Genomic DNA, 20,593 nt, shown 5'->3' on the forward strand with positions numbered 1-20,593 from the left:
ATGGAAACAAAATAAGAAGGAATGAAAATAGTTTTGTAATACAGAATGGTTTCAGAAGTTGTGTAGTTTACATAAATAAAATAATTGTCTGTTAAATCTCTACTCCTGTTTAGATGCAGTCAAGCCAACAAGATAACAAACAACGAACAACACACATTTAGAAAATTACTAAAAATGATATTTTTTTTCTGTGAAAGTGTTTTCAGCATGCAAAATCTCTAAAAATGTCATAACAATATAATAACTTACTGTAATTAGATGTTTTAACGTAGAATTGTAGCAAATGACTATAACTATAGCATAAATGCAAACACGAGTTTCTATTATTTTCATTATTGAGTATATTTTTGTGGTGTAATTTTCAGCTTGTCTTATATATGCTACCATATCATTATATTCTTTATAAGTTGAAGAATTATGTCATTATCTTTGTCAGCAACATCAAAATTAATTGAAGGCCGATGAGAGTAATGAAACACTTCCTTCACATTTTCACACACACGATTACATTCAAAAGGTTCTTGCCCTCAAGATCAACTCTACCTTATTTCTCTATAGATTTTACTGAAGTATTTTCAGTACCTGTGACTAATTGCATAACAGAACTCCAGTAACACAAAATACTGGTTTTATCAAAGTATAGTAAAGCATACATGAATTTTCTTTACAACATTATTCAGGTACGTATTATAAATTAGATGGTACGTAAATCAACATCTTATTAAATATGTCACATATCATATACCTTCAATGTATTATTTTTACGGCAGTATTTTCACAAACATCAAACGTAGAGAAGAAAACAGATCAAATGATCAGTGAGCTGTTTAGTTACAAATATACAGACAGAAACAGTAAAATTTAAAATGTAAAATTTACATTAAAATTTGTTTTAATAGCTGTTTTAATGTGGACTTTATTTAAATACATTAATAACAATTTCATTAAATTTTAAATGCTACTCTATAAAATGTAATGATATATGTACTTTGACCTATCTGTTCTAAAAGGTTTAAAATATGTATTTTTCAGTTCAAAGAACCACATAAATAGAATAAATGTATATTTTGTCTACCACAAGTCACATACCTATAACACAATCATCATCATCATCAGAGCAAAACATTTCATCCTGCTGAGCTTTCTGTAAGATTTTCATCATCTTCTGTTTTGTCTCATTATATTTGGAACTGAAGATGAATATTTTAATAAATAAATAAATGGCAAAGGTATGAAATAAAAATTGCACCTAAAAGTTTCTTAATTTTCTCTAACCTCCTTTTCTCTTCTTTAATTTTTCAAGTTTATAATGTCAGAATCTGTGATAATATCACTTACAGTCTTTACTTGAAAACCTAACTAAATACATCCAATGAAACTTTACCACTTAATACAATTAAAGCTTTGGAAATTGCAATGTAAAAATGTTACATATATTATTTGAATTGAAACCACAAAAACAATCTGTAGGTCTTTTCTTATGAGCAAATCTCTGATCATCCTGTCATCTTCAGTTCACATAACAGTTAAGACTGAATGATTCTGTGTAAACAAACAGCTCCTTTCATTGATGTTAGTAATTCATCAAATGATATGACATTTGAGTAGATAATGTAGATACATACTCTATTTGAGTATTAATTTTAGTTATTGGTTTAAGATGTATTTTGTATTTTAACTTATTTTTAAATTATTAGTTTCTAATATTTCCCTTTTTTTACTATGAATATTAAAGGTTACTTTTAAAAGTAACAAATTAAAAGTGATTAATTTAAAACTATACACTGTCATTTCATGCATTTGGTAATGCTGCTCACAATACCTATAATTATTATAAATAGACCAGATAATAATAAAACTCTAATAGAAAGTATTATGGTAAGGCATCAAACCTTTTAGGATTATCAAATATCATTGATATTGAAATTGCAATACATTTAAGAGAGAAAAAGTAGATTTAATTACATAATTAAAAGACAGATCTCTCCAATTAATTTGTGAATAACTATGCTATCCAAAGCATATTTCAGATACTTTAATAATTAATGAAATGATTTGGTTCAATATAAATTTGGTAAGTTGCTATTTTATAATGAAGACAAATAAAATTTAAAAAATTTTTCAAAGTTGCTATGGTATAAAATGTTCACTACTGATTATCATACATACATGCATGCTACTACTGTGAGAATTATTCATTTTTGTCAGATCATATGTTACAGTATACTGATTTTATTAAGGAATTAGCAACAATAATCCAAGCTACATAATTGTCTTTTTTAAAGTGTTTTATCACAGATGTTTTTCATTTCCCATACTTAAAATGTATTTACCACAGGTACTTACTTCCTATCACAGATATAGCTATTCTTGTTCAGTGCAGCCCTCTGTATAGTAAACATGTTTTACTCATGCTATATATAAGCCACTTACCTTCCCTCCATTGGAGCTGACTAATTATAATACATCTCTCATGCAAATCATCACGTGTCATGCCTTCATATTCTCACAATGCATGTAACTCCCTCAATTCAGTTTTACTGAGCTTTTACTTGCAGAAGATGAAAGCATGGTTTTCAGTGGAGAAGAGAGATAGTGTGTGTGTGATAGCACGTAACTATTAGAAATACATTTTCACTACATAAAAATTAGAAGTTCTGATATATGGTACAACTGAATATAAAGTGTAAGGGATGAAAAAAATCACCCAAAGAAGAATGAGAATGTGAGGATAGAAAAAAAAAATGTTAGTCCAATTCTGGCTGAAAACATCAGTAACCAGAGCAAGAAGATAGGGAAGGGACTGGAGACAAAAACAAAGGCAATTTGTGATTAATGGACATAACAAAAGCTTAAGTGTGAAGAGTACCCCACTGAAGTCAAATACACTGAAAAACAAAACAATCAAGAGACCACTCCCACTGGAGAAGTTCTATATGGACTGGAACATGATCCACAACAATAGTGAAAGCACCTGTTACATGACATTCCAAAAAAGATCCAATATTTTAATACAGAAAGATCATGAATTGGTGTCATGCTGGTGATAGAGAAAAGCAACTATCAAAGATCCATGATAATGATACATTCCAGCTAATGTCTGTCTGGTAAAACAGAAAAAATCAACCAAAACACAATGCACAGCAAGAAGCTCCAGGCTGTTGATATGATAAGACCATTTAGTTGCAGATCTATGCTCAAATTTTCCTCTTGATCAACTCATGCCCCTCATCCTTGAAGAGCTGCATCAATGTAATATGTGAATTCAGTCAAGGTGGAGGAAGTGGAATACCTGCCAACACGAGTCATGACTAGCCATCAGTGACAATGCTCATGGGTAGGAGTAAGGTTAATAAGAGCCAACAAAGGATACCTTGTAAGACTTCACTGGTCGCATAGAGCCTACAAAAGAGCCAGCATATGAGCTTGACCTAAGGGGATAAGGACTAGCACAGAAATCACATCCTCAAAAGCTATAGGATCTTCAATTTGTAATAGTACTAAAAATCCATCAAAAGAAGTCAAATAGAAGGGTGGGCCCAACTGAAAAGGATGTTGAAAAAGAAAAATACTCAAATGGACAGGATACTGCATAAGTCACAGTAAGGACTTTTCCAACTTGATTAAATAGCCCCTTATAGCTGTCTATTAGAGCAGCTGATAAGAGGAACAAGCAGCCTCCCATTCAGAAAGAGCTAACAGCAGCCAGGCATCCAAAGAAAGTGTAATCTGAGAGCATGTAAATGATGAACAAGTGCTTTGACTACTTGATAAATATACAAGGTCAAAGCAAGTTCATAAGGCAGTGCACAAAACAAATAAGCCACCCTTGTGGAGAACAAACCAAATAGAGGGTCATGAGTGACAAGATACTAGGATATTAAAATAAGCATTCCCAACATTCTTCATGGTCATCTATAAACCTGGGAAAAAGAAACAATCTGAGGGTTAGAAACAACTCCACAGTGAAACAGGGCAGATTGAAAATTATATTGAGGTAGGACAAACTTAATACAGGCCACCAACTCCAGTTTGTTGTGAGAACAACAAAGAGCCTGGATAAAAATGATGAATAAGTCCAATGATCTGTTGAAACAGAAAATCTTATATCACCTCAGATACACACTGGTTTGTGGCAGGATCCCAAGTCATGGGGAAGGAAAAGTGTACACGAGACAAAGAAGGTGAGAAAGAAATAGTAAAACATGTCCCTCTGATAAACCTGAAGAACCTATGGATGTTTAGTGAAAGATGCCAAAGGGTAACAAAATCATACTATCAAGTTCCCACTGGACTAGAACCCATTGGTTAGTCTCCAGTAATGTTGGCAACATGCCTATCAATGTTGAATAAAAATGACAAGAGGAGAAACAGGGAATGGTAGACAAGAATGGCAAAAGAATAGGGGTCAGTCGTGGCTCCAACTGTAACAAACGTGCAACTAAGATGAAAGGTCACATTATGGCCTAGAGGATTGCAACAACAGTGAAACTGTGTGTAAAGTGAGAGCCAAAGACAACATACAAGTCACATTGGTGGAAATAAGGAACCATACGAAAATGGAGAATAACATAAAACATCACATACTTAAGAAATCCTGTCAAAAATGCTGTATTAGGCCTAACTGATTCTGTAGGAAGGTAGGGGAAAAACACAATAAAATACAGTGGTGTAAAAAGGCTATCAAATTTTCATCAGCTTGAACTGGTTCAGCTTGTTTGGAAGGATTAATGGGGCAAACTTAACCCATATAGTGCTAAATCTCATGAAAATGATAGTACAGAATTCCCATAATGGATCACCCCCATCTGAAGCTTGTGAAAATAGTATTAGAGGTTAACACACAAAGTGAGAACATGAACCTCAGAATTCTTTGTTGAAATACATAAACCAAAGAAAAGTGTTTGTAAAATAAATGAATAAAAGAAAAATAAAGACATGGAAATAAAGGTTAAATTTAAAGATTTCTTCAACATTAAAAAAAAGGTAATGAAGAAACCCCATTTTGGAAATTACAATATTAGAATTATAAAGAGATTCACACATACAGCAATAAAAGAAAAACTGGGTTAATTGGGCAGGTCTTTGTTGTTGGAAGAAGATTCCAGCAACTGAGGATGTGAATGAATGGTTGTTTTGCATCTTTTTGATGGGAGAAGAAGATGTACCCAAGACAATAACCATACCCGGAACCAAAGGAAGTGGAATGTGAGGTTTGCTGTAGTGAATGTTAGAGACAGAGATGGGTGTTGACATTGATTCGTCAACTTTTTTAACCATGGTTGATTGATTGATTTAATGTTTTATGGCACAAAGCAGCTAGACTATCGGCGCCAAACGTCTGGTAAAAAGGTAAAAATAAATTAAATATAGTAAAATACATAAAAGGAAATGAAGGTAAAACAAAACATCATTGAAAAACAGAAAAAGCATAAAACCAATGTTGACACCTAGTCTACAATGTTAAGAGAGAAAGCAGAGTAAGAGAAGTTGTAAAGGACTTTCTCTAGCAAAATGGTAATGATCATAACCTGCCAGGAAGACTAACAGGTAAGTACAAGAACCACTGTCAGTCACCTGAATTTGACCTTTCTAGTCCTGGTTCCAGGTTATGTGTCTTAACAGCCAATATCAAAAGGTAAAATAACAAAAGTTTTAAAAGACACAAAGCAAAATTGCAATAATAATTAGCCAAATGTCTGGTAAAAAGGTAAAAGTAAAGTAGATGTAGTAAAATTCGTAAAAGGAAACAAAAGTAAAAACAAAACAGCAATTAAAAAACAGAAAATTGCATAAACCTAAGCTTGACACCCAGTCTACAAAGTTGTAAAGGACTTCCTGTAGCAGAATGGTAATGATCATAACTCACCAGGAAGACTAACAGGTAAGTACAAGAACCACCATTAGTCACCTGAAGTTGGTCTTTCCAGTCCTGGTTCCAGGTTGTGTGTCATTATGGCCAGTACCAAAAGGAAAATTAATAAAATTGTTAAATGACATACAGCAAAATTGTAATAACAACTCGTCGAAACGACTAATGGGTAGTTTAAACGGATAGTTCAAACATCAGTGTTAGTCACATGAAGTTGGCCATTTTCCAATTTCAAATTGAACTAGAGATTGACACTCTGAAAAGGAAACCACAATTAAAAAGGTGTAATGAATTAATATCCAACACTTAAATGAGATTAAAAAGATTAATGGCCATTAAAAAACTAAAAACTTTATCAAGGTGGACAGTGTCATCATCACCAATAATACTGTCCAATGTTATGGACAAACCCTGGGACAGAACATGTTTAAAATAGTGCCGTCGTTGAAAGTCGTAACAATGGCAAGAAAGTAAAATGTGTCTTACAGTAATTTGAGTATTACACAAACTACACACTGGTGCAACAGTTCCAGATAAAATAAAACGACGAGTTAAAAATTTGTGACCAATGCACAACATTAGAACAACTTCCTTCTTCCGAACCTTATGGAAGCTAGACAGCCAAAGCCCAATACAGGGTTTTATTTGAAAAAGCTTGTTGCCACATTGCTCACTCCAAGTGGACTGCCAGCTGGCATGGAGTCGAGCCTTGAATACAGGACCATAGTCCATGAACGGAATAGGTACAGTTGTCATAGTGCCAGAGCAGACAGATTTAACTGCCGTGTCTGCAAGCTTGTTCCCGTGAATACCAACGTGGCCTGGTATCCAGAAAAACTGGATAGAAGTAGATGTTAATGAGAAATGGGCCAGTCGGTTTTGAATATCAGCGACAACAGGGTGCGAACCAATGTGAAGTGATTCCAGGGTCAGTAGAGAACTAAGCGAGTCAGTATAAATAGTGCAGTTGGAGTACTGCTCAACTTCAATATGATCCAGGGCAAGAGAAATGGCGTACAGTTCAGCAGTGAACACAGAAGCTGTAGAGGGGATTTTGTGTGCAACCACTGAACAGCAACAAACTATGGCAGAGCCCACAGAATTACCTGATTTGGAAACATCCGTATGAATTGGAATGAAATGATTGTTCAAAAGATGTTCAGTAAATAAGAGACGGTACTTTCAATCGTGAGTATTTGTTAGTTTTAGATGACTCAAAAAAAGGTCACATTTGGGGGCTGTAATAAGACATGGTGGGATGGGCTGATCAGTGGATTCTACAATGTTATCCAAGGACAGACCCAATTCATCCAATTGCACCTCGATGCAAAGGCCAAAAGGAGCAATGGTAGATTGTCTGTTCTGAAAAGGTAATGGCCCACTGAGGAAGGAAAACACATCCCCAGGTGGGATGCTTTGGTAAGGAATGAAGTTTCAAAAAATATAGTAAAGACAGTTGCAAATGGCGAAGATGCAGAGAAGGTTCCTGAGATTCTACGTATAAGCTTTGAACTGGGGAGTGTGGAAAGCCCCAGTGCAGAGTCAAAGTCCTTGGCGATGAATGGGGTCTAGTATCTTTAAGGCCAAGGGTCTGGCAGAGCCATAGACCATTGATCCATAGTCGAGTTTTGATCGAATAAGAGCATGATATATCTTTAACACAGAACATCAAACTACTCCCCAATTGGTGGTAGCGAGGACATGAATGATGTTCAGTGATCTTGTGCATTTGACCCATAGCTGCTTTAAGTGTGGTATAAAGGTCAGCTTGCGGTCAAAGATAAGCCTCAAGAACTTGGTCTCAGGGACCACTGGCAGCGAAACTTCACCAATACAAAGTTCAGGATCTGGGTGAATACCCCGTTGGCACCAAAGTGCATGCAAATGGTTTTAAAGAGAGAAAAATTAAAGCCGTTTGCTGTAGTCCACTTCAGTACATGATTGAGGGCAGTTTGTAGTTGCCGCTCAATATATCTCAAGTTCAACGACTGACACGAGATGTGAAAGCCGTCGACATACAGCCCATTCGCAACAGTAAGAGGGAGTTGTTCAGTGATGGCATTTACCTTTATACTGAAAATTGTGACACTCAAAACACAGCCCTGAGGGACCCCAAGTTCCTGTACAAAAGAACAGGAAAGTGTTGAACCCACACAAACTTGGAATCTCCTGTCCATTAAAAAATTTGTAATAAACATGGGTAAATGGCAATGTAACCCATATATATGGAGGTCTCGCAAAATGCCATACCTCCATGTTGTGTCATAAGCCTTCTTAATGTCAAAGAATTTTGATACAAGATGTTGGCATTTGAGAAAGGCTTCTCTGATTGATGTCTCAAGTCGAATTAGGTGGTCCATGATGGAGTGCTGTTGTCGAAACCTACACTGGGTGGACGAGAGGAGGTTGTTTGATTCGAGAAACAAACAAGACGAATACTAACCACTCTCTCTAAGGTCTTACAGAGACAGCTCGTCAAAGCAATTGGACGGTAGTTTGAAGGAATATTGGTATCTTTCCCAGGCTTAGAGAAAGGTAAGATAATAGCCTGGTGCCAGGCATCAGGAAAAACATTCTCCTGCCAGATCCAGTTAAAAACAATTAGAAGAATATCAAGAGATGTAGGAGACAGATAGCACAGCACGTCATAGTGTACATCATCAGGTCCAACAGATGTACTGCCAGACTGATAAAGGGCCATTTTCAGTTCCACCAGTGTAAAGGGACAATTATAGTCAAAGAGACAGTCAGTTCGGAAGGAAAGAGGTGAACACTCTGCCCGAGTCTTGATAGCCAAGAAGGTGGAGGAACAAGCAGAAGTGCTAGATACCTGGCCAAAGCTTTCACCTAGAGTATCAGCGATGCTCCGGACATCAGCTACCTCTTGGCCATAAGAGAGTAAGAACGAAAGGGGGACAGAATTGTAGTGCCCACTGACCTTTCAAATCCTGTCCCATATGACCTTGAAACTGGTGGTTGAAGATATGCTAGTTGTGAACTTAATCCAAGATTCCTTCTGGCTTTGACATTCTACTCACCTAGCATGTGCAGATGGACTTTGCTGCTCTGTCAGCTAGCTCATTCCTATGAATATCTACGTGACCTGGTATCCAAAAAATTAGACAGAGATGGGTCAGTTTGTTTTGGATATTGATAAGAATAGAATGGTAACTAACATGGAATGATGTCAGGGCCAATAAACAACTGAGTAAATCAGTATAGATTGTATAATTTATATATTGCATAGTTTTAATAAGGTTGAGGGCAAAAGAAATGGCATACAATTCAGCAGTGAATACAGAAACTGCAGAAGGGATTCTATGTGCTACAACTGAACTGTAACAAACCATGGCAGAGCCTACAGAGTCACCTGATTTTGAGCCATCTCTATATATGGGAATGGATGGATCATTTGAAAGATGTTCAGCAAATAAAGAGCAATATTTCCAATCAGGGGTATCTGCCTTCCTCAAATGACTCAAAGATATGTCACAGTTGGGGATAGCAATTAGCCATGGTGGAAGAGAACGAACTGTTGATACTGCTATGCTATTCAAAAATATATCCAATTTTTCTGATTATGCCTGGATACAAAGGCTAAAAGGAACAATGGCAGATTTTCTATTATAAAAAAGTGTAGCCCACCAAGGATGGAAAACACAATCCCAAGTTGGATGCTGTGGTAAAAAGCAAAGTTTGGAAGCATACATAAGATACTTATATGCTTTGATTTCTATAAGATATTGTTTCAAATGGCAAATATACAGAGGGGGAAAAGTACGAAAGGCCCTAGTGAAAAGCCAAAGCCCTTGATGGGGGATAGGATCCAGCACTTTCAGTGCTGAAGTTCTGGCAGAACTATAAACCATACACTCATAGTCAAGTTTGGATTGAATAAGGGCATGATAAATTTTAAGCATGGAGTATTGATCTGCTCCCCAAGAGGTGGAAGAGAGGACATAGAGCATGTTCAGGGTCTAATACATTTGACAGAAAGTTGCTTGATATGGGAAATAAAGTTTAATTTGCAGTCAAATATAAGACCTAAGAATTTTGCCTTGGGGACAACAGGAAGTACATCATCATCAATACAAAGTTCTAGATATGGATGAATACCCAGTTGACAGCAGAAATGTACACAAACAATTTTAGGGAGAGAAAGTTTAAAACAATTTGCTGTGGTCCACTTAAATTCATGATTGATTGCAGTTTGTAGCTGCCACTCAATAAATCTCAAGTTTGATGACTAATATGAGATGCAAAAGTCATCAACAAAAAGACCATTTACAACTGTAGGGGGTAGCTGTTCACTGATGGCATTAATCTTTATAATGAAAAGTGTAACACTCAGAACATAGCCCTGAGGGACTCCAAGTTTCTATGGGAAAAATGAGAAAGTGTTGAGCCCACATGGACCTGGAATTGGCAGTTCATTAAAAATTGCTTAATAAAAAGTGGCAAATTGCCACGCAATCTGTATGAGTGAAGGTCTCACAAGATGCCACATCTGCATGTTGTATCATAAGCTTTATCTAAATAAAAACAAAACAAAACAAGATGTCACTTCAAAAAGGCTTCTCTGACTGATGTTTCAAAGCAAATTAAGTGGTCTGTCATGGAAAATTGTCCCTCAGAACCTACATCGAGTGGGTAAGAGAACCAAACAAGATGAGCATTAATCATCCTCTCTAAGGTCTTACTGAGACAACTCGTCAAAGCAACTGGACAGTAATTCGAAGGAATCTTTGGATCCTTCCCAGGTTTAAGAATAGGGAGTACAATAGCTTGGTGCCAAGCATCAGGAAAGACATTCTCCTGCCATATCCAGTTAAAGACAACCAGGAGAATAATGAGAGAAGCAGGAAAAAAGTGGCATAGCATCTCATAATGTATATCATCAGGTCCAACTGATGTATTGCCAGACTGATGAAGTGCAAGTTTGAGTTCCACCAGTGTAAGAGGGTGATTGTAATCATAGGGATGATCAGTCGAAAAGGAAAGAGGAAGATGTTCAATAGCTTGGTACCAAGCATCAGGAAAGACATTCTCCTGCTATATCCAGTTAAAGACAGCCAGAAGAATAATAAGAATAGTCAACCTCCCAAGAAAAGCAAGTGAAAAGTGAAGGAGAGCAAATAGAAAGATCTATGGCAGTAAATGACTGACTGGGTGCATGAAAGTAAGTATAAGAGCCAGTATTGAAGAGAGACCAGTTGTGATTCAGGAGCATATGCTCTAGAGCACGACTCCTCACAACAATACTAGAACTACCCCAGAGAGGATTATACCCATAAAGAACCCAAAAAATTAAAAAGGGGGTTGGCAGTTGCTCAATGAGGGCATCAAAGTCTGATGGATTATAATTTTTTCTGGGGGTAAGGTACAGAGAGCAAACAGTGATGGTATGACCCAAGAAGATACGGATAGCTACAGTTTCCAAGGGCATATTCAATGACAAGAACCAGGTGGGCATATGTTGATCAACCAGCAGTGCTACTCCCTCACGTTCTTGTCCTACACGACCTGTCATTTCAGTATAAGGAGTGTTGTCTAATTGTGATTGTATTAGTAGGTTTGAAAAGTGTTTCCTATAAAGAAAGACATTTGGGACAATAAAAGTCAATCAAATCCTTGATGTCATTCACATTTGATTGAAAACCTCAACAGTTTCATTGGATTAGCATGGCCACTTTATTTATTTTGAAAAGAATATGGCAAGGAGACCTTCTGCTTGTGACCATGCTTCTTTCTTTACTGAATGTGGGTCGGTTACTCTCTAGTGATCTTGCTGTGGATCGAGTAGGCAGGTTGGTGTTTGAAGACACAAGTTCCAGTGATTTAGGAAGTGACTGAATGGTTTAATTTTTGGTGTGTCAAGAGAGGAAGACCCCAAGGAAACACCTGGACTTGAACAAAGTGAAGTTTGGCAATGACTAGAATATGTGGTAGGTGGTAGGGACAGAGATAGAAGTAGATACTGATTCATTAACTTTTTTGATTTTGGAAGGTACTAGATTAAGATGCACTGTTAAGGATTCTGTAGGAGGCACAGAAAGGTCTGTCTGGATTCCTTCTGTAGTAGTGGAACAGATTACAGCAGCATAAGTCCGAGATGGAACTAGGAATAGTAATTTCCAAGCCTCTGGGTAAGTAATACTGTGAACTGTCTTTATACATACTTCTTTCTCTTCTATCCATTTTGGACAAGAAATTAAACAGGAAGGATGTGGACCATTACAGTTAACACAACGCAGTTCCAGTTGGCATTCAAAAGCATCATGGTCTTTACCAGCACAACAGGCACATGTCAAGGAATCACGGCAAGATGTTTTTAAGTGACAAATAGTTGACAATGAAAACATCTCACAGGGTTAGGAACATAAGGCCATACCTTACAATTCAGATGTCCTGCCTTGATTGTGGTAGGATGACATGATGTTGTAAATGTTAATATTAGAACATTTGTTGGTTTCATAATCCTGCCTCTATGAGTAAATATTCAGTGCATGGCTGTAATGCCTTGGCTGGTGAAACCTGCGAGGATCTCCAATTCAGGAATGGTCTTTAAATCCCTCTCAACTATAACTCATCTGGAAGAATTCAAAGTAGAATGAGCAATAACCACAATGGGTATATCCCCAATGACCTTTAATTTCAAGAGGAGTTTGGAATGTTATGATGAAGATGTTTCCACTAAAATGTCCCCAGACTGTAAATTTTTTTACCGATTTAGGAAAGCCAGCAAGCCCTTCTAAACCATTCTGAATAAAAAATGGAGACATCTTCCCTTAGGGTTTTTCAGTTAAAAATTGTATAATTAGAAATCGTGGGACACATTCAAGTTGTGAGTTTGACCATACAGAGTCATCAAAATGCGGTTGTTTGCCAGTAGTCAGATTTTTCTCTATGCTGTCATGCGTGTTTATTTTTTTTATTTGAGGGGTATCAATAATAAAAAAATATTTTGGTGCCTACTGACCCCACCCACCATGGAGCCCTATGACGGGATGCACTACAGTGTCATATAAGGTCACTGCAGCAACACCAGGGTTTCGTGAGCACTATACCTAAACACCAGTATCAGACATAATATCCATTACACCCGTTGAGGACCCTAGCTCAAATGAACTAGCTGATTGATCTTGGGGGGGGGGGCAGCTCAAGACTGCCCGTCTGCAGAAATTCAAGGCCAAAGTGGTGTGTTAAAGTTGGACCTCTCAACCACCAGGATCCTCTCCTCCCATTCACAGGTCACCACACATGGCAAACATGCAGGTGGATGTTTAGATCCCAGAGGAAGTAAACTAAAAGTAAAGAACCTTCTCTGAAAGGTACTCTCACTACAGACAGGAATCCACATCAAGGGGCTATTGATGAAGAAGTGATGCATGATGATTTACATGATGAGAGACATGTTGGAAACATTGAATTTCAATGGGGAAGAGTAGAATGCTTGTGGCATAAAGAAAAAAATTGCATACAGAAGGCAGCACTGGATAAGAATAGCTATTCATTTGAGAAAAGGAAGGCAGAAGTTTTGGTACAGAGTCAAGTGGCATACAGCATAGTGTAGAAACTGTATGGTAACTGTCTTTGACCACGTCCCAAAAAATGGATAGATCACAGACCAAGTAGATTTCAAATAATATGAAGTATTTAGTGCATTGAACAGCATTTTACAGACTACTGATGTTAATACCAGTGTTATAGCCTATGAATTACATGAAACATGTTTTTCATGTATTGTACAAATGTTAGTTTTTGTCTGTTTTGCTAGTTTAAAAATAATTGATGTGAAAGCTGTGTAGATGCACTAAGTTTATTTCATATTTCACTTACACTGACAACTTTCATACACAAAAACATTCAACAATCAAATCTATCATTAGAACGAAAAGTGAAAATAACATTTTCATCATGTTGTTTTTGAATAAAAAAAGTTTTTTGTGTTGCAATTTTTCAATCCTGTGTTAAGTGTGGCTTAAGTGCATTAAAAAAAATTATAGCTCAAACGCAAACAACATTTTTAACACTCCTACGAAAAGACGTTTCTCGTCCTGATTTCTCCAAGCCCGTTCCCCTGGCTGTGGTTTCGCTAGATAGTAGATAGGGACAGTGGGAATCTCGTTAATCCATTAATTAATGGATTTAAATGGCAATTTCATTTAAATACAAAATTATTAGCCTAATATTAATAACCTTTCAAGTTGCTCTGGGGCCTATTAGGCCCCACTTTTCGTAGGAGTGTTAAAACATGTTTTAAAACAGATTTAGAAAAAGAAAAACATAACAGTGACTGACAAATACTGAATGAGCTTATACGTACCTTTGCTGATTGTTGTGTATATAGGTTGCTACCCAATCCTTATAGAAACTTTCTGAACATTGCAAATGTTGTTCACTTTTGTAGCAAGTTAAAGAGCAATAAGGAGCATTACATCTGGGACACATGTACAGGGATACCTTCTTGCAGCTATAGTTTTGAAAAACATAACCATTTCTGTATAAACATACGTGTATATATGTAGGATCACTGTGTGAGTAAAGGTTATGTCAAACACCATTCTTAAAATGACTAAAATATTTTATATCTCAACCAAATTATTAGTTCCAGACCCTAGGATATGGATTGGGCAGGAATTATTCATCTTGCAGGTGTATGGAATATCAGCAAATATACATTGTTAAAGTGTCAGACCCATCACAAAATGCATACATGCACATGTATATGTTACCAATCCAAGAATATGCACAATCTTATACATACTGCAAACATTGGTGTCTGTACTAGCATTCATCTGACTCCTGTCTAAAAAGCTACACATGTAGGCAAAGCTCAAAGTTCACTTTTGAAACGATGGGAGAACAGTTATGAATATTCTTGAAGCCAAATTTTATTTTGCAATTAGAAAATTCTGCATTATACTGTTAGAAATTAATCACACTATAATTCACATTTCAAAATATAACAATCTTAATGAATAAGAATGTAGATGTACTCTAACTTATTATTGAACATCTCTAAGCATGACAAAAATGCTGAAAATTATTTTAAATTTTATAATTTTAAGCTCTATATTTTAAAACATACAATGTTAAAAATTCTTTGTTTATCTAAAAAAATAAGATTATCAGTACAATAAAACTAAAGATATTTACAGACATTAACTGAATTTATAATTTAAATTTATCATATGAAATAGTTGCAGATCAAGCATTACAGAACGTATATAGTTCAACATTTCTGCTCACAGTTTCAGGTTGAGACTAAGAGAAATTACGTTCAAATCATACACTGCTTACTTTAACAAGGTAGCTATTTCCATAGCAGTTGGTTTGTCAAACATTTCAATCTCTTTTGCTGGCTTATTGAAATGAACAAGATTTTACATGAAATATTATGGAGGAATAAAAAAATATATTAATGGCAGATCCATGTGCCTAAAAAAACTAAAAAATCGTCACTAATTTGGGATATCACAGTTAACAGATACAAACGTTTTGTTTAGTTTTTCACACCATCTAAATATAAAACAAAGATGTTAAATGTTTTAATTCAAACACAAGGATTTTATGTATGTTACCCTACATCACATTTACTGAATAATGTAATAAAAAATAAATTGTACTATGTTGTAAAACTTGTATACAACGATGAATGATTGTTATCGGTTTTATTTAACTTCATGAAAAAACAAATATTTATACATAAAACTTAGACTAGCTGCCTTCCTTCTGTTCTTTACCAGTTTAAGTGGGGAAAGCTAGAAGAAATACTTCTATTTTACACAAATACCTGAACTAAACCAGTAATCTGACTTTATTGAGAGCTGTGCCTGCCTTTGTGATTTCAAATGCACTCTGTATTCATCATTCACATCACAAGAAAAATTAATGAACATGGAGGATTTAATTCAAATCTGAAAATGAAAGTGTGTTTATAACTTAGTTTTACACTTTTTAGAAGGTGAATTTGGATAAAACATTGTCACTATTAGTTTTTGAGACAAAAAAGGGGTAAATGTTAAATTAAAAACATGACAAATATACTGTAATTCAAATTGTATTTTATATGATATATGAATAGATAACCTTATGCAGTGTGATTGACATCCATGAATTTTAATTTTTAGTGTTCATACTACATAGTGACATGAGCTTCAATGCATGTTACCAAATGCCAAAAGCTTAAAACTTTTCTTCCTTTTGATATTAACTTACCTGTTAATATCAGGTAACTTCTTTATCATTTGTTGATAAACAGGAAATATTTTTCAAAACTAACATTATTTTTCTGGGGCATTATAATCAGTTAATTTTCTTTAAAACTCAAAATTAATTTTCAAGTATTTAACAATCTATGAATAAACAGAGAAAAAAGTTTTGTGTGTGGAAAAAGGTGAACAAAACCACTTTTAACTCAAGAGACAGTTATTTTTATGTTGAGCAATTTCTCATGCTAATAACTAAGTTGTTTATAAACAATATCTTGTAGTACAGTAAAAGAAACTACTATAATTTTTGAAGACTAGTAAATTCCACTCATTAGTTCAACACTATCCCCTCAAGAGTTAGATAACCAAGTTAACAATCCATAACTCTAACATGTCCAGTCCTTATTGAAGGTTATTTATGATTCTGATAATTGTTAACTTGTTAAGCTTCCATGCTATGGATATTTAAAATGGAATCAGTGGTAAGCCCACACTGACAGTTAAGGTTTTAATAAGCACAAACAATTATAGAGGCCACAACCCAAGATGCAAAATATAAGGGTTGCATTCACAACTAATAAAACTTACACAGAAATAGTGATTTAAATATAAAACAATGTTTGGACATGCTTACAATTGGAATGTATTGGTGTGGCCAAAATCACTGGGGCAGTGCTAGTTACCTGTACTATATTCAATGTAACATACTGTGATTAAATTGACTTTTGAAATAAAATTATTTTATACTGTTAAACAACTAATAAAATAATTTCAAATTACAAATTAGAATAATTTCAAAATTACTGTTATTCAATATTTTTCTCATTACTTGTGAATTTGTTTTTTAATTCTTATAATTTGTATATATAAAAATGTTATATATTATATCAATCTCAGTTTTAGACTAACCTAAGAGAGATAATAACCACTTCTTTACGTCAAAATGCATGAGCTCTAGATTAACATTTGCAGTTTTATTTCACTAGGCTTTTCTATGATCTATGAACTATATGCATTATACTTTGCATGCTTTTACACCAGTAACACAACTTGCAAATTTCAAAGTAAGGTAAAACATATTAAATTATAGAGAAACAAGTAGTTTTCAGAAACAAAAAATTAACAGTGCAACTGGTGGTAAACAGAACAGTAGAAGTAACTAATGCACTTTTATATATTGTTTAAATGGGCATCCATACTCAATACATCACATTTAAAAACTTTCATTATGAAACCATTAAGTAGGTTTAATTTAGTATGATTGTAATGTGCTAGATATAAAGGCTGAAAAAATAATACCGAAAAAGACTGTTACACAAATATTAATAAAGAAACATTGTTCAAACTAGCTGTAACCCTCATTTTTCTTAGCATAATTCATCCTCCGACCACAAACAGATCCATTTAACTAAAGTTACATAACTCTATTCCATAAAGCATCTAGATAACTATTAAGAGACACAATACCAAAACAAATTATAAGGAGAAATGACTGGCTTATTCACACACTTGGATAAAATAGAATATAAACCACCAAAATGTCTTTGATAACTGTTACTAAATATCCTTATGGAAACCTTTTCTAACTACAAATATATCCCAAAATAGAAGCCCTTACGCATTCAAAGGGAATAATTTGTTCTGTAATGCACTGCACTTTAAAATCTAAATTGGACCTATTCATGATAAATCCTACCCTTGCATAACAAACTATGATACAGTTTCTATTGTAATAAAAAGCAATATGAACCTAAGACTTTTCAATACCTGTAATTTGTACGATTCCATATTCACACTTCATGAAACTAATTAATGTTGATTATGGCAGTGATACTTCTGAATTAAAAAAAATAAATAAATAATTGCAGCCTAAATTATGACATTTTTTATTAATTTTAGATCAAGATTTTAATACTATGTTGAAAGATATATATTAAATATGAAAACAGATTTTATGTGTAGGTCTAGTGAGGAAAGGCATTCTTCAATAGTATTTACATGTTTACAACATTAAAATTTATATTAAAACTTTTACAGAGAATAAATAGTCTTTTGAGCATATTCTCAAGATGCAAGCAACTTGATAAAGTTACTATGAAATACACACAAGACATCAAGTTCGCTACATGCAAATTTTTCAGATTGCTTTAAAAAGTTAGTGTATCAATTGCTGCTAAGCTACATGTTAAAAATAAATTATCTCCAACTAATTTGGCCATCACTTAATACAATTAAACTATTTTACTGCATAACAATACACAGAGAAACATACATGCTTACAATTCCCTTACTCTTAACCCTCAGTCCCATTTTTTAGGTATTGTAACATAGCATTTTATTACATTGACATAAACTGCTATGACTTATTAACAAAACAATGATTATACGGTGAGAAAAAGTTGATTATAAACTCAAACAGCCCTGGAATCACTGAATCCTATGGATGAGAGTTAGTGGTGACATTTGAAGTTACTTTATATAACCTCCCTTCATACCTATAGGTGGGTTATAGAATTATTGCCACCTTCCACCTCTTCCAGAGTTGGAACTATAAAATTCACGACCAATCTTCTCTTATCATGAAAACTTATTTTACCAGACTCCCTAGATTTTTACACTCAAACGAATACTAGCTGAACACTTCTAATTCTAATCTATGGTGTCTACCCACTATTTTGACATCCTTTAATTACCAACAACAACAACAAAAAACACATCAGGTTGCTGTTGTTTATTATGCACCAAGCTACACAAAAGAATATCTGTGCTCTGCCCACCACAGGTATCGAAACCCGGTTTCTAGAAACGTAAGTCTTTAAACATGCCACTAGGAACAAACCCCTCAGAAAATCTTGTTTGGCCCTGTTGTTTAATCAACTTTCTCACACTTTATACTTACTAAGAAATGCCTATGAATTATGTCAGTTATGATATTTCTTATAGAATTAAAATACACACTATCAACTTTATTATTAATCTTAATACATTACATTAATTGAAGACGTCGCTAGATGCTTAAAAATTAGTTGAAATACTAGAAACCTTAGTGCATAGGCTCGGGAATTTTCAACGTTTTAGTACGATATCGATCATGGTTTTCTAATTTGATATTCAAGACACCAACTAGGAATTCGGGACACTGTTAAATAGAATCGGGACACAGGCCCTTTTAATATTAATTATATATTCTGTTATAAAAACAAAATAAAGTTAATCTGTTTAACTTTAAAAGTCAAGCCATATCATCGTCTTTTGCCATCAAAATCATTTATAGGACCAATCTCCATTTTAATTTATGGAACTACATATAATTATTACGTCTTTAAATAAATATTTTTTCCAACAAATACATACAATTTGCAACATTTTTCTACACAGTCATTCATATTATCCACTGCTCGTCTACTACACACGTCTACTCTAAGTAATACTTAAATATTATTACAATAAGGTGTATTTAAAACCCGGTATCGAAAATAAGCAGTCTACTGAAACAATAAATTGTATGGAAGGTATTTTTATAATACTAAGTTATAGAAATAATAATCATAAAACATTTTGAAGAAGATTAAGCAAAATAAAAATTAGTAATAAATTCATAAGTTTATAAATAACTTTAATATCACTCAAGTGTCAACATATAACTTTGATATATTACCTAAAACCTGAAAATCTCGAAGCAGACGTATCTGCCTGATGAAAGGTTTGTTTTGAGTTAAAACTCAAGGATACACAACAGGTTTAGATACTCAATTTCAAGTATTGTAATTCAGCAAACACAGCTGTGCCACTGGTGGGTGTGGTGGAAAGACTTGTAAAACGTAAGAATAAACTTTACAACATCGATAATTATCTTTGCACTGTATTTCTTTTGTGCCTGCCAGTGGCACAGCGGCTTGCCTGCAGACTTATAACCAGTGGTAGGATTCAAAAGTTTTAACAACCGGATCTATCTCACTTTACAAACTACCATTTTTTTTGCAATGAAAAATAATAACAAAAATGTTTTACTGAAATAATTTATTTCGCAAGCTTTAAATATTTCCAAATCGCCACTTGATTATCATCAAAAATTTTATTCCTTCCACGTTATGGCCCGGCATGGCCAAGCGTGTTAAGGCGTGCGACTCGTAATCTGAGGGTCGCGGGTTCGCATCCCCGTCGCGCCAAACATGCTCGCCCTTTCAGCCGTGGGGGCGTTATAAGTTACGGTAAATCCCACTATTCGTTGGTAAAAGATTAGCCCAAGAGTTGGCGGTGTGTGGTGATGACTAGCTACCTTCCCTCTAGTCTTGTGCTGCTAAATTAGGGACGGCTAGCCCAGATAGCCCTCGAGTAGCTTTGTGCGAAATTCAAAAACAAACAAAACAAACCTTCCACGTTTGGCTCTGTTGTCATCAGCTGTGTGATTTTTCAATAGCCACGTTTAAACTGAGGAAGTGGGATCCCATGAATCCAATGAGAGCCCAATCAAATTAATGTCATCAGTTTTGCCACATTTTCAACT

General features: G+C 34.8%; 1 protein-coding gene across 9 annotated transcripts in view; it reads right to left on the minus strand.

The window, feature by feature from the left end:
- LOC143255329 (zinc finger HIT domain-containing protein 2) overlaps positions 1 to 20,005 on the minus strand; it is a 64,312-nt gene extending 44,307 nt beyond the window's left edge. For 3 of the 9 annotated variants that reach the window (XR_013030553.1, XM_076510802.1, XM_076510801.1), the window contains exons 1-3: positions 19,441 to 19,596; positions 14,199 to 14,345; positions 1,090 to 1,190 (exon numbers count right to left, since the gene is read on the minus strand). Coding sequence is in view for 8 of the 9 variants with exons in the window: in XM_076510802.1 (XP_076366917.1) it covers positions 1,090 to 1,190; positions 14,199 to 14,345; positions 19,441 to 19,472 (280 nt within the window). In the remaining variant the exon portion in view is untranslated. Of the gene's footprint in view, positions 1 to 1,089; positions 1,191 to 14,198; positions 14,346 to 17,853; positions 17,899 to 19,076; positions 19,300 to 19,440; positions 19,597 to 19,744 lie in introns of those variants that run through there. The other 6 variants (XM_076510803.1, XM_076510804.1, XM_076510806.1 and 3 more) reach the window with 6 other exon arrangements.
- Between the last annotated feature and the right edge of the window lie 588 nt (positions 20,006 to 20,593).

This window comes from Tachypleus tridentatus, chromosome 7 (assembly GCF_004210375.1).
Source record: "Tachypleus tridentatus isolate NWPU-2018 chromosome 7, ASM421037v1, whole genome shotgun sequence".
NCBI lineage: Eukaryota > Metazoa > Arthropoda > Merostomata > Xiphosura > Limulidae > Tachypleus > Tachypleus tridentatus.